We start from the raw sequence: 15,282 nt of genomic DNA on the forward strand, positions 1-15,282 counted from the left end.
CTGATTGTGTACATCCCAGTACATTACCCTTTTTACCGAATGTCGATGGTGTCTCCCAAGATGACAATGCACCGAGCCATCGGGCACTTGTTGTGCAGGAATGTTTTGAGGAACACAGTTCTGACTTCCAGCATATTGAGTACTTTATGGGACACTGTGGAAAGGCATATCAGGCATCTGGATACACCAATCATCTCCATACCTGCATTGCTGATTGCATTACACACAGCTTGGTTGGCCATACCTCCTGAATGCTTCCGACGTTTTGTTGAATCAATGCCACGTCGAATAACTGCTGTACTGAGGGCAAAAGGAGGACCTACGAAGTATTAGGTAGGTGTTCATAATTCAGTGATCACTCAGTTTATTTGCTGTGTAATTTTCATGTAATCCATGCAAAAAGGTGTCTTTTTTTTCCCAGTACTGTCATTTATCTGATGAACTTCCTAACTTAGTTTTAAACCACTCTTTCAAATTACAATGACATAAGTTTGTCATACAGTGTTTGCATGAGCCAGTGACCAATTTGACATCACTTAGAGCAGCTGAAAATATTTATATTTGATTATAGTTGGAAAATTTTACTTTGGTTGTGAAATGAAAGTTGCTTTTTTGTTTGCATAAATAAGTTGCTGTTTACAGAAGATATCCACAGAACCTGCTTGAAAAGAAAATATTTCATACAAAATAAATCAGAACATAAAAAATAATAATAAATATGTACACTGATTCACAGGAATTTAGAATTTTCCAATTTCAATATGGAGGTACACAGTAAAATTTTAAAGCTGTCATCTTTTAACCTGGCTTAGCAAAGTAGTATTGAAAATGAGAAGAAGGCTCCTGAAACAGTTTATATTAATCTCTTCCAAAAATAGTAACTTAATACACAAACACAGAAAAAATTTGATTCGATACAACCAGGGTAAAAGCCCCACAATTGTAATTAAACATATTTTATCAACTGAACCCACACATGCAGGGATTTTCTCTTCTCTTCAGTCTGAACCATTTATGTAAGTCAAACTGGTAACCGTTTCATTGAAGTGTTTTATTACCAGATGTGACCAGCTGAACAAATGTGACATCTCTAACCATTGTTCGACTTGCAGGATCCCTGCCTGCTAATGGTTTCTCTACTATCAGCCATATGATGTTATCTGGTGATCAGGTCTAGAATATTCATGCGCTCAAAGAACAATCATCTAGTTAAAGTTAAGTTAAAAATTTTGTTCCTACAGGAAGTTCCCCTCCCACTTGCTCCAATCAATAAGTAGTAAATTGAAATCACTGATAAGAAGGCATTTACACTTGCTTTCCCATTGCATCTGCATATAGGCTCTCTCATTATACTCTCCACAGTCTTCTGGCCTGTAGACAACTTTCATTCTCATTTTCCCATTGTTTCCAAATTACTCAGACCACACAGATTCTCTACTGTCACGTAACTTCCAGATCTAGGAATGCTCTTATGCTCAGGCTGCTTTTCATAAGCATGCTTCTTAATCAAAATTTTTATTACAATGCTTCTTATCAAAGATAAGAAGTGCTTTTGATAAGCCCCTCGACGTGGGCACCTGTACGTGGTGAGGGGACCTCCCAGTGACGCTGCTGGACTTCCAGACTAGCATCACTGGGATCCAACGCCCACAGCCTAGGTTCCGGGCTTACATCAATGGAATCCGGCGTGTTTGCCGTGCGCTGCGACCCGTGGAAATTCGGAAAGGGGGATCCTGGTGGTTGAGGGGCCCAGCTTCAATACACCACTTTGGCCCCTGCTTCAACAAGACGGGTGGTCCTGGAAGGCCCGGCTAGGATCAATCGGCTAGTAGGTTCGCCTGCGAGAGTCAACCGTGTCAATGCCACGCCCCTACCCTCATGGTCCGAGGGACAGGATTCAGGCTGGCGGCGGTGCGGGTATAGTGTCTGGGTAGCCCTGGCGTCCCACTCCCGAGCGCATTTATTGCATGCCGGGTAGTGGGCGTCCCTTTGGGCTCCGTGGTGGGTGGGGAGCCCGGGCACTGAAAAATTTAAAAATCTCTATGAATCCTGATAAACATATTCCTTCAGGGGCCCCAACCCGGTCCCTATCTGAAAACATAGACGGAGAGGCAGATAATATTATTGTGACAAAGAGGCAGCGAACTGAAACATCATCATCAGGGCCTGTCCCAAGATTTCTCATTATGCATTCCACCAATGAAAAACCGATTGGCAAAATGTCGCCCTTTTTTATTCAAAAAGGGTTAGACGGGTTAGTAGGTTCTCCCAAATCAGTTAAGAGGCTCCGTTCTGGAGACCTCTTAATTGAAACTAAAAATGACAGGCAATCGGAACATCTACTCCGAGTAACATCAATCGGAGGTATCCCTATAACAGTGACACCGCCCCGGGGGTGACGCTGGGGCTAAAGTTCGGAAAGCTATATATTTTGCTTGCTGATTAGTAAGTGCTGAATATTCTGTGTGATACGCAGGAGTTCTTGCTTCCGTTGCCCAAAGCTGATTGTCAGTGTCTAGGCTCACACCTCCTCGTGGTCTGGGGCGGGCAGGTAGGGGTGAATCCCCTGCCTGGCTAAGTTGAGCCTGATTAGGGGACGAGGCTTCTTGTTTATCTTGACTCAAGAGGGGAGTTTCAAATTATTCTCCTCTTGAGGTCCTTGGAGCATTTCTGTGCCATCGGTTTTGCTTGTTAATTGAGTTAAAGTTTAGCATTTCCGTGCCCTTTCGGATTTGCTTTAGTTAAAGTTGAGCATTCTGTGCTATTGGAATTGATAAATTAAAATCGAATTGAGTTGAGCACTCCGAGGTTACGGATTGCAAAGATAACCAGTTGAGTTGAGTTGAGTTGCCTTGTTCAAGCTAACTATAGTTACTCCTGGGACCCCACCCGTTTAACTTGGGTGGTGGAGTTTTTATCACGTGGATAGATTTTCGCGTGTTTTAATTTCCATTAAGTTCGGTCTGGATCTGAAGCTCTTTGCTCATTTACAATATTGTGTAAATATTGTAAATATTTAATTGTTCCTCATTTTTAGGTGCAACTTTTAATTGTAAATAACTGTTTTTATGTATACAATGTCTTCATCTAGTGATGAAGATGATATAACTGATAAGGAATCGTTGATGGTCATGGACGGGGTCACTGATAATGAACCTGAAGGGTTAGTGTCGGAACAGTTGGTAGCACAGGTACAAGAACCAATTGGAGATAATATTTTTTCGGGCAAGACTTTGCAGCGGACCCCAGTTAAGACTAGGTCGTTGTCTCTTCCAAGTACTTCACATACTCAAAAGGAATCTAAGAAAAAGAAGAGGAAGCAAGGGGAAATGACCTCAGATTGTGGTGGCTTAAGCGATAGGGAAAAGACCAAGAAAAAGAAGAATATAAATAAAGATAACGTTGATGAAAACTTTGATTATATTTTCAAGGCTAGAGAACGGCTTAAAGAGTTTCTCTGGGACACAGATAGTAATGTACCAATAATAGCGATAAAAACAATATTGGATATTTGGGATATTGTTGAAAAGAAGGCGCATCAAGTACATGTTGAGAATGTGTTATTAAAGGAAAATCTGAAGAAGAAAGTGGATCGTTATGAAAGTTATTCATCTGTAGTGTCAAAGAAAGTGGAAGAAAGAGTTAGTGTTCCAAAAGTTATGATCGTAAAAGCCACCTCGAGTAGACATAAAACTAGTGATGAGGTAAAAGTTGATATATTAAAAGAGGTAAGACCTATGTTAGCGACGGTTAAGGTCAGAAATATAAGACCTATTAGAGACTGTGGGGTGCTTATAGAAGCAGATACAACAGATGACCCTATGAAAATCAAGACTTGTTCCAAATTGCAAGAACTTGGATTAAAGTCTACTGTGCCGAAGCCGATCTATCCGAGGATTGTCATATTTGATGTTGAATCGGACATTGAAAGAGAAGAACTTCTGAGTCAAATTTGGCAAGGAAATTTCAAAGAAAGTTTAACTGAAAAGAAATTTAAAGAGTGTGTGGAGATATTAACGGTTAATAAAAATAAAAAGACTCAGTTAAATAACTGGATACTCCAGGTGAATAATGAATTGTGGGAAAGATTAAGTGATAGAACACGTCTATTTATACGGTGGTCCGCCTGTAAATTTAAAGAAGTTTTTGCTGTTGTTCAATGTTTTAAATGTCTTATGTTTGGCCATGTCGCAAAGTATTGTAAGAGAGAAATGCTTTGTGGACACTGTGCAAAGTCAGGTCATACATTTAGAGATTGTGTAGACCGAAGTAATGAGCCTACTTGTGGAAATTGTTTAAAGAAGGGAGTGAAGGCTGTACATGTTGCGGTGAGCAGGGAATGTCCAGAATATATTAAGGCGACTGACAACTTTAAAAAGAAGATTAATTATGGATAGAAACATTAAAATTTTGCAACTTAATGCACAACGTTCTAAGGCAGTCGCCGCCCAGTTGCACAAAGCAATGGAAACGGAGGACGTGGACATCGCCTTGCTGCAGGAACCTTACTCTGTGGATGGTCAGGTGAGGGGATATCCTGTCGGATATAGAATTGTTTATGAAGGTAATAGACCTACAACAGCAATTATAGTTAGAAATAAAGAGTATGTGGTAACTAGAATAAAATCTATGTGTAGTGAGAAGTATTCATGCTGTGAAGTGATATGTAATATTGGTAGGTTTTATTTTGTAACAGTGTATTGCCCACCATCTGAAGAAATAGAGCCATATATAACTTATTTAGAAAAGTTATACAGAGTGTTGGGTTCTTGTGGCGTGGTGGTGTCCATTGACTCCAATGCTAACTCTCCCCTATGGGGTAGTAATGTCTCTAATGATAGGGGTCAGATACTAGAGGAGTTAATTGCTGCCTCTGGGTTAGAGGTGGTTAATGTTTCAGGGCATGGACCTACCTATTCGTCAACGCATGGACAGTCATTTATTGATTTGACGATGGCGACTTATTCGGTCGTGCATAAAATTAAGGATTGGAAGGTGATCGAGAACTTAACTACTATTGACCACAATGGCATTTCTTTTGTTATTGAAAGTATTGATAATGTGAGAAAATGTTATGATATAGATAGATTTAAGATAAACAGTGCGACATGGACCAGATTTGACACTGAATTTGAACAGAATGTTATACAGGTGGACTGGACTCAATTATCATCGGAAGAAATGGTTAAAAGTTTAACTGAAATGTTACAAAAGTGTTGTAATAGGTGTTTGAAGAAAAGGAAGGGTGTAAATAGGCCTGTGTTCTGGTGGACAATGGAGTTGACTCAGAAAAGGAAAATAGTGTTTAAGAAAAGGCGCCAATTTCAAAGACTTAGGAGATCTGGTGATATTGAAATGTGTGAAATCGTAAAAGATCAGTATAGAGTTCTCAGACGTGACTACGTTCATGCCATCAACAAAACTAAGATTGAGAAATGGAGAAAATATGTATGTGAGCAAGGATCTAAGGATCCGTGGAATTCTGTTTTTAAATTAATCAATAATAAACGGCAAATTTTAGATGTTTCCTGTTCTATAGGAGTAGCGGAAGATGAGACTTTGACATGGGAAAGGTCTGTAGACCGGATCCTGGATGACCTCTTTCCGGATGACCTAGAAGAAGAAAATGATTTGCATAGGCAGATTACTGAAGCAAATAGAAGGTATAATTCGCTTACATTAGAAGAACCTTTCACAAATGAGGAGGTTGGGAATGCCGTGTCCCTTGCAAGGGATGGCAAATCGCCGGGCCTGGATAAAATTGAAGTTGTTGTAATAAAAAGAACTTATGAAAAATTTCCTGAAGTTTATACAATAATGTATAATAAATGTTTAGATGAGGGAGCTTTCCCGTCGTGCTGGAGAAGGGCACAAGTTAAATTATTGATCAAAAATATGGATAAAATGTTAAATGAGACCAGTTCATATCGTCCCATTGCTCTCCTTTCGGTCATGGCAAAAATTTATGAACGGTTATGTATAAACCGATTGATGATTAGTTATAATAATAAAGGCCTAGCATCTAGTAAACAATATGGTTTCAAGAAAGGTCTTTCGACTGAAGATGCGGCCTATAAATTGGTCCAGATTGTGGAGAGCTGTGGGAAGAGATATGCGCTGGGTATTTTTGTTGATTTTAAAGGTGCCTTCGACAGATTATGGTGGGGGAGCGTCCTTAATAGGATTAGTAGAACAGATTGTTCCAATAAAATATATTCTGTTTAAGGATTATTTTAGTGAACGACAAGTTGTTGTTAAAACAAGATTTAGTGAGGTGAGCAGGAAAATATATCGAGGTTGTCCTCAGGGCTCGGTGATAGGCCCTTTTGCTTGGAACATGGTATTCGATGAATTTTTGAATGAGGAAATATCAGATGTGGAAAGTATTGCCTATGCAGATGATTTGGTTATGATTGTCTCTGGAAATGCCAGATCACAAGTTGAAAGTAAGGCTGATGAGGCTTTAAGAAAGTTAGCAGACTGGTCCAAAAAACATAAGTTGTTAATATCTAATGAAAAGACTGTCCAAATGTTATTAAAAGGAAAACTGAGTATGAATCGGGCTCCTACTCTGAGGCTTCTGGGTGATGCAGTTCGTTACGTGAGAGTAACTAAATATCTTGGACTCAAAATAGAAGAACGGTTGTATTTTACCGAACATGTTAAGTATTTAAAAGAAAAAATTCGGACACTGTATGCTAAGCTCCGGAGGTTGGTGCGTACTGAATGGGGGATAAAGGGTAGAGCCATAAATCTATTATATGAATGTTTGTTCCTTCCAATTATAACGTACGCCTCTGGGGCTTGGGTGCACAGGATACCAATCATAATAATTCAAAAACATTTGATCCAAGCGCAAAGATTCGCATTATTAGGAATAACTCGAGCATGTCGAACTGTCTCCTCAGAGGCCTTGCAGGTGGTCTCGGGCAAGGTCCCTGTTCAGTCAATGGTTTTGTTGGCAGGTCTGCTGTTCCTAACAAAAAGAAATATAAATAGAACATATTTAGGTATAACATCTTGTCCTGATTATACAAGGACTTATTCTAAATTAGATGTAAAATTGGAAAAGAAAAGGATTATGAAAGAAATTTTAATTAAATGGCAGGAAAATTGGGATATGTCCGATAAAGGACGACAGACTTATGAGTTCTTTCCGAGTGTAGAAATTGTGGATATGAAGAAGAAACCATGGCTACAGTTTGGATTGAACTCGATGTTTCTATTGACTGGACATGGACTCGCCTTGAGGCTAAATCAGTTTGGGCTGGTGGACAGTGGACTTTGTCATTGTGGTAGTCCAGAGACATCATTGCATATTATGTTTGAATGCATAATATATGCTGATTTGAGGCATGAATTAGAGATGTCTCTTGGAAGTCTGGAGAGGGGTGGTCTGTGGATCATGTTTATGAATAAGTGTTTCTTCTCGTATTTTAATAAATTTGTAGTTATGGTATTTACTCGAAGGAAAAGGATACGGGAAGATAGTAGTGGCCCGTCTCCTCATGGAAGGGACGGGAACTCCCATAACTGAGATAAATGGATTAATCAAGATTAATCTTTCTTATGGGAAGCCTAGTGGCCGATTTAAAGTTTTTAATTAATTTGTGTTGAGTTGTGTTATATTATTTTGATTAACAAAATATTTTAAATTAGACTAGCAAAAATTACCATTTTCATGACATTAACCATGGATGGACTTCGGTCCAGGGAATGGTCGTCTGAAAACGGGAACTTAATGGAATATAACAGTGACACCACACAGAACACTCAATTCATCGAGAGGTGTCATTTCGGAGTGGGACCTTCTCAACGTAACCGAGGAGGAAATCTGCTCCGAATTAAAACCACAGGGAGTCATTGCCGTCAAGAGAATCACTGCGCGAAGGGATGGAAAAATTGTTAAAACCAGGAGCGTTATCCTGACTTTTAACTCTCCTAAACCTCCTGACGAGATTAAAGCTGGATACATCAACTGTTCAGTGCGTCCGTACGTTCCAAATCCTTTACGGTGTTTTAAATGCCAGAAGTACGGACATTCTCAAATGGCCTGCCGCGGAGTCCTTGCATGCGCTCGATGCGGTGCAAAGGACCACGAAACAACAGCATGTTCAGCCGCAAAACCCACCTGTATTAACTGTGAAGGCGAACACCCGGCCTACTCACGAGCATGCCAGAGGTGGAAAGAAGAAAAAGAGATTCAAAGGCTGAAGGCAGAGCTAAATATATCATACCAGGAGGCAAGGAAATCGGTCAAACCCCTGAATATCAACAAACCTACCTACGCCCAGAAGGTAGCAGGGAGATGTTCCGTCGGAACTCAGACGGACATGACCATTCCTCCAAAGGAGTCTTTCACTCCCATCGCGCGTTATCTCCTAAGTACTCAAAAACCTGCACAGAAGGACCAATCAGCTGCCACTCCTATATCGGTACCTCCTAATGCTCCACAAATAAGAACGGTAACTATGACAGAAAAGAATAAAAAGGGGGAAGTCCCCCCTAGAACCCAAGAAAAGATGGATGTGGAGCAGAAGGAGGTACCCGAAGATTCAGTCTTGGAACTCTTTGCGGAGGAGGAAATGGACACGGGACAGCGTCCATTCTTCCCCAAAAAGGACAAATCCAAGAGTGATAAAAGTAAGCCCTCAGCACCTCGGAAGCCGCCTGATGGACCCACCAAGCCAAAATAATGGCTAAATTCCTACAATGGAATTGTCGTGGATTCCGGCGAAATATAGATGACATCAAGGCCCTCCTGCAAAAGCACGAGCCAGTTTGCTTTTGCTTGCAGGAGACATACCTAAAGGCAAATGACGATCCCACGATGCATAACACCACAATTTTTCGTAAGGATAGAATTGCGGATGGCTCTGTACATGGGGGAGTAGCTATCCTTGTGGGTAACCAGACCCCAGTGCAGCCCTTACTAATTACAACTAACATAGAGGCTGTTGCAATTCGCCTTACGGTGGGATTTTTATTAACTGTGTGCTCTATCTATTTGCCACCCGGGACTGACATCTCCCAGGCAGACCTTGATGATCTTCTAACGCAGTTGCCTCCCCCTTTCTTACTTCTCGGGGATATGAATGGACATAACATCCTGTGGGGTAGTGCTAACATCAACGGAAGGGGACGAGTCATTGAGCGTATGCTCAATGACAATGACCTTTCCCTTCTAAATACTGGAACGAACACCTTCTTCCACATGCCTACCCGTACTTTTTCTGCCATTGATCTCTCTATCTGCTCCCCTTCTCTACTCCCTTCACTCACCTGGGAAGTGGAGGAGAATCCATACGGAAGCGATCACTTCCCTGTGATAACCTTGTTGCACAGTGGGAGACCATGTCTTCCCTTCAGGTTACCACGGTGGAAGATTGATCAGGCTGACTGGACTGCCTTCCAACATCAGGCAAATTTTGATCTTAGCACAGTCAGTCAAGAGCCTATCAATGATGCAGTTAAGTACATCACAGAACATATTGTCCAAGCAGCTGCGAATGCTGTTCCAAAAACATCTGCCCGGTTTCCACCATATCCCAAACCTTGGTGGAATTCACAATGCACAGCAGCCAAAAAGGCTCAAAACAAAGCGTGGGGGATATTCCGCCGATATCCTACCACGACCAACCTTATAGCCTTTAAACGTGCACGAGCCAAAGCACGCTACATCCGTCGTCAGAGTCAAAAGGAATCGTGGATCCGTTTTACATCATCTATTAACCAGTCTACCAACTCTAAGGTAGTCTGGGATAAAATCCGGAAAATGAAGGGGAAATATACATCCCACCCTTCTTCAATCCTAGATTATAATGGATGCGCTATTGCAGATCCAACTGCAATAGCTAATTCTCTTGGGGAAACATTCTCCAAGATCTCTGCAACATCTTCGTATTCCCCAGAGTTTCTGGTCCTGAAATATAAAATCGAAAAACAGGCACTTAGCTTTAAATCTAAGAGCATTTATCCCTACAACGGGGATTTCACTATTCTGGAACTGAAAAGGGCCCTCGCTCTTTCCAAAGCAAGTGCCGTTGGATCAGATGGCATCCATTATGAAATGATTAAACATCTTTCATCAAAATCTATGGATTGTCTGCTCCTTCTGTATAACAGAATCTTTACTGAAGGGCAGTTTCCGGACTCCTGGCGAAAGGCTATCGTTCTTGCCTTTCCTAAGCCAGGAAAGGATCCAAAAGTCACCACCAATTATCGTCCTATTGCTCTGACTAGCTGTTTGTGCAAAATCCTGGAGAGAATGGTTAATTCTCGTTTAATTTGGTATCTAGAAACAAATGACCTTCTCTCCAACATCCAGTGCGGCTTCCGAAGAAACCGGTCCACTTTGGACCATCTTATTAGAATGGAAGCATCCATCCGGGATGCTTTCCTAAAACGCGAACACTTGGTGTCTGTGTTCTTTGACTTGGAAAAAGCGTATGACACAACTTGGAGATTTGGCATTTTAAAAGATTTACATAACCTAGGCCTTAGAGGGCATCTCCCCTTTTTTATTCAAAACTTTCTCGCCAAACGATCGTTCCAAGTTCATGTGGGATCCTCACTCTCTCGCTCCTTTAGCCAAGAGGAGGGAGTACCGCAAGGATCAGTATTAAGTGTCACGCTTTTTGCCATAAAAATAAATTCCATCACAGAACAACTTCCTCCAACTGTAAACAGTGCCCTCTATGTTGATGACTTTAGCATTTTTTGCCAGTCGTGCAACATGAGGGTTATTGAAAGACAACTGCAGAAAGCCATTGATAGTCTGAATTCCTGGGCACTTGCAAATGGCTTCAGGTTCTCGCCGGAGAAGACCGTTTGCGTACACTTTTGTCGCAAGCGTAATCTTCATCCTGAACCCGAATTAAGGCTCAGACAAAATGCTATTCCAGTAGCAGCAAACACAAAATTCTTGGGACTCATATTCGATAAAAAATTAACTTTTTTGGATCACATTCGTCAACTCCGCACCAAGTGCACACGTGGACTTAATATTCTCCGCTCGCTCTCCTCTACATCTTGGGGAGCAGACCGATGTACCATTCTTCGGCTTTACCGTGCACTGGTGCGATCCAAACTAGATTATGGGTCCCAGGTATATTCCTCAGCCCGAGACAGTGTCCTGCGGTGGCTGGACCCCGTCCATCATCAGGCTATACGCATCGCTACTGGAGCATTTCGAACATCTCCTGTCCAGAGCTTATACGTCGAAGCGAACGAACCACCATTATCACTTCGACGTAAGCAGTTGTCTCTAAAGTACGCCTTAAAACTGAAATCCCTGCCAGACCATCCTACGTGGCCATTCGTTTTTGAGCCACGATGGGAAAATTTATACAATACTCGAAAGACTGCCAATCGTCCTTTTGGTATTCGTTTCCAAGAGCTACTCAAAGAACTTAATATCAAGGTAGACAAGGTTGCCCAAACATCAAAGCAACCCTTTCCACCCTGGCATGCTCGTGTCCCGGCATGCGACTTGTCGCTCAGAAACTGGGGAAAGTCGGACACTCCATCATGTGTCTACCTGCAGCTTCATTCAGCACACCGAACTGAATATTCTGACTTCGCGCCAGTCTACACAGACGGTTCGAAGTCGGAATCATATGTGGGATCTGCTGCTGTCTTTACAGACAGCACTATATCAGAGCAGATTCCCTCTGAATGCAGCATATTTACTGCAGAGCTGCACGCTGTAGAGTTAGCCTTGGATCATATTAGTAAATACCAATACCAACGGTTCATTTTATATTCTGACTCTCTTAGCATGTTACAGGCTCTAATATCTGTGAGATATAATCCTCATCCAGTTCTGTCTAGCATTCAGCAGAAGATTCACGTTCTCCAGGAACGCGAATATGACATCCGCTTCTGCTGGATTCCGAGCCACATTGGGATTAGGGGAAATGATTTGGCTGACGCCGCAGCCAAATCAGCAGTTCCCAATAATAATCGCTGCCTGTTAGTCCCCTATACAGACTACAGGCAAATAATACACGAGAAAATACATTCCCAATGGCAGGATTTGTGGAATAGACAGACTGCGAATAAATTATATCAAATAAAGCCTGTAATTGAACCGTGGCAGTCTAGTCTGCGCAGGAATCGTAAGGAGGAAGTTGTTCTTGCCCGGACCCGCATAGGACATAGTCATTTGACACATTCTTTTTTGCTGAGGGCTGATGACCCTCCTATGTGTGAGTCTTGTGGCACAGTTTTATCATTTAGACACATTTTAATCGAATGTTCAGATTTTAGCAATATCCGTCTTACCGCTTTTAACCATCTGACTGAGCCATATACACTCAGTCAGATTTTATCTGACAATGACAACGTGTCTGCTGTTTTTAGCTTTTTAAAATCAATAAATATTTTTACTCATATATAAAATTTTTACATTTTTCTTTTATATATTTGTTATACATTTTGACATAGTGACCTAACTAATTAGGTCACTGAAAGTTTAAAAAATTTTTTATAAATGACCTGGTCTTGGCGCATTATAGCCTTAGTAGCTGATGCGCCAATAAAACCAAAACAAACAAACAAAACAAACAAGCTTTTGATAAGAACCATTAGTGAAACTCATCATTTCTAAATTCTAAGTGACATTAAATGCACAGAGCAGATCAGGTATATGAAGACTGTTTCATTCCAAAAGAGCTAGAATATATAAAAATACACTGATGAACAACTGATAAAAAAAATACACTGATTCCAGCTAAAGACATTCACATTACAATTCAGCATTACTTTTCCTAAAAGAGACAGGTGCGAAACAAGAAAATTCTTAATTTCAATGAAGTAGTTGCAGTATATTAAAAGGTATAAGCAAAAAAAAACAGAAACAATTGACAAAAAATCTGGGCTGAAGGTTATTTTCAAACCGGTGACTAGGATGGGGAACCATTTCAAAGAACAGATTAAAATATAAAATATTTTAATATAAAATAAATTACCTGTTTGACTTCCACCTCAACCACCCATTGAGCAAGTTATTCCAGTAATCAACAACTCACTGGCTAAAAGAAAGTTTCCTGCAAACCACTCTAAATCTCCTACTAATTGATTAACTAACAATGTGTAAAATAATTGTTTTCACTTCACTGCACATTTTTAATACTTTGTAACCAACAGCATATGAGATGTAACACATTTTAGACTGTGATTTAAAAATGAAACTGTAGTATACTACCAACACTTTCATAATGCATTTACTTAATTCCTGAATTTTAATAACAATTGAAATTAAGACTATAATGCATTAGGGATTATGCCTCAGGCTGCAAGAAAGTTAGACTATGTACAGGTTAGTGCAAATGCATCATATTAGTACACAGCCAATTCTCGATTAGAAAAATAATTTGCTAATCTAGAATTGGCTGTGTACTAATATGATGCATTTACACTAACCTGTACATAGTCTAACAATTGAAATATAACATGTATTTGACATTTCTGCTGTGATTAATATAATAAGCAAATAGTAATAATTCCTGATTTTGTGTGTTTAGTAAACCGATTACAAAATAGAAAACATCTTTAGCATTCAGGTTCAGCTAATTCTGATTTCACTAATTTAATATTTTTTATTTTTTAGGCGTGGCAAACCTTTGTATCTAAGTGAAGATCGTTATAAGCTACTCCATTTTCAGTGGTTAAATCATAGTTTTGACCATACCAACAAAAGATGGATTTTGCACAAAGAAAATTTATAACATTGGCATCTTTCAGATTAGTTTCGTTGTATTGTTATCCTAATCAACAGCAAAGACTGAGTTTTGTTAAAAAAACAAAGGCAGTTGGAGGCCGTGTTTTGATCAATGTCATCAGTCATGGGGCTGTTGTTGTGAATAATTGAGCTGTAAAATAACAGTGTAAAGTTTTAGTATTGCTTACTTGCTGACAGACTTGCTGTTTGTTTTATCCCTATTCTGATAATACAAACTGAGACTCGGAGTTTGAGCTTTGGGCCATTCTATTAGTTGTACATAAATACTGAATAAAGGAAATTATTAGATATTTATCATTTGGTATTCTGTAAATTTCAAGTATCACCAGTAAACATTTTTCAAAATTTTAAGTATATAAGTTTTCAATAACTCCAGCATATGAGCAGTCACAGTAGAAATAATTTGATAATGATGGTAGCACAGTCTTTTTCACCAAGAAATTGGACTCAGGAGTTCTGATACTGGAATTATGCATCTAAAATAAATTCCAAAATGTCTTATAATGATAGGTAACCAAGCAGTTATATATCATAAAAAGAAAATAATTAATATATTTTTTTTGTTAAGTAGTCTGAATATGTGGTTATGTAACCAAAGTTGAAAGAATATTGTAGATGTTTTGACTTGGGCTTTGTGCATTGTTTTCAAAATCCATTTGACAGTTTGGTTCTGTGTATTTGAATCTCAGGTAGACCTTTTTAGTAATTTGTTCCTAAAGATATACCGTGGCCAAGTGTATAAGAAAGACTGCACTCGACTTTTTTTTCTTTTCTCTGCACCACAGAAAAAATCAGTTATTTTAAAATTTAAAAATATGACTAGATTTTCATATGTTAAATGATTTAGCATCTTATTATTTATTTTTCTAGCATTGTTTCAAGGTATTTAATAATTAAAACAGTTTTATATTTGGTATTACTGTATAGTTTTAAATATCTGTTCTCTTGTCATTTTTATTCCTTTTTTCCCCCAATATAACCCAGATGCATTTTAAAAATTGGTAACTGCACTTTTACAAAAAAAAAAAAATTACTAATGGTCCTTGAAAATTATGTATATTTTAAATTTGTAAACAACTTACATTGTTATAGCCAGTTTAAAATGAAATCTGTTGATCATCATTATTAGTCGCTAAAAACAAAAAGTTGTCTAACTTCTTATTATAATCGATACAGTATAGTAAATGAGAGAGAGGGAGGATATAGAACAATGCTACTGATATGACCATTACATTTAATGAGTGACTATTAATGTGACTATAATAATATAATACAATCATTACAAAAATATACTCAACAAAAAATAGGAATTCTAACATTTCAAACTCTCTTTTCAAATGTATAAAAAATATTTACCTTAAACTAAACTTATTTTGACCAGGTTAGCATTACCAAATGTTCTTTTGTCACTTTGTATCTGGTATGCCATAGATAAACTTGTGTGATTATTAAAAAAAATCATGCGTTCCAAATTATTTGAATACGTTCTAATATATAAAGTGATCAGCAGATAAGTTAAAAATATATTAAAAAGGCAT

General features: G+C 39.1%; 1 protein-coding gene across 2 annotated transcripts in view; it reads left to right on the plus strand.

Moving 5' to 3' along the window:
* Ubr3 (Ubr3 ubiquitin ligase) overlaps positions 1-14,225 on the plus strand; it is a 452,715-nt gene extending 438,490 nt beyond the window's left edge. For both annotated transcript variants that reach the window (XM_090383419.1, XM_090383420.1), the window contains exon 36: positions 13,613-14,225. In XM_090383419.1, the coding sequence (XP_090239545.1) occupies positions 13,613-13,730 (118 nt within the window). In that variant the 3' untranslated portion in view covers positions 13,731-14,225. The remainder of the gene's footprint in view (positions 1-13,612) is intronic.
* Positions 14,226-15,282: the final 1,057 nt, after the last annotated feature.

The sequence above is a fragment of the Mastigoproctus giganteus genome, chromosome 10, assembly GCF_048544385.1.
Source record: "Mastigoproctus giganteus isolate SK-2022 chromosome 10, ASM4854438v1, whole genome shotgun sequence".
NCBI classification, from domain to species: Eukaryota; Metazoa; Arthropoda; class Arachnida; order Uropygi; family Thelyphonidae; genus Mastigoproctus; species Mastigoproctus giganteus.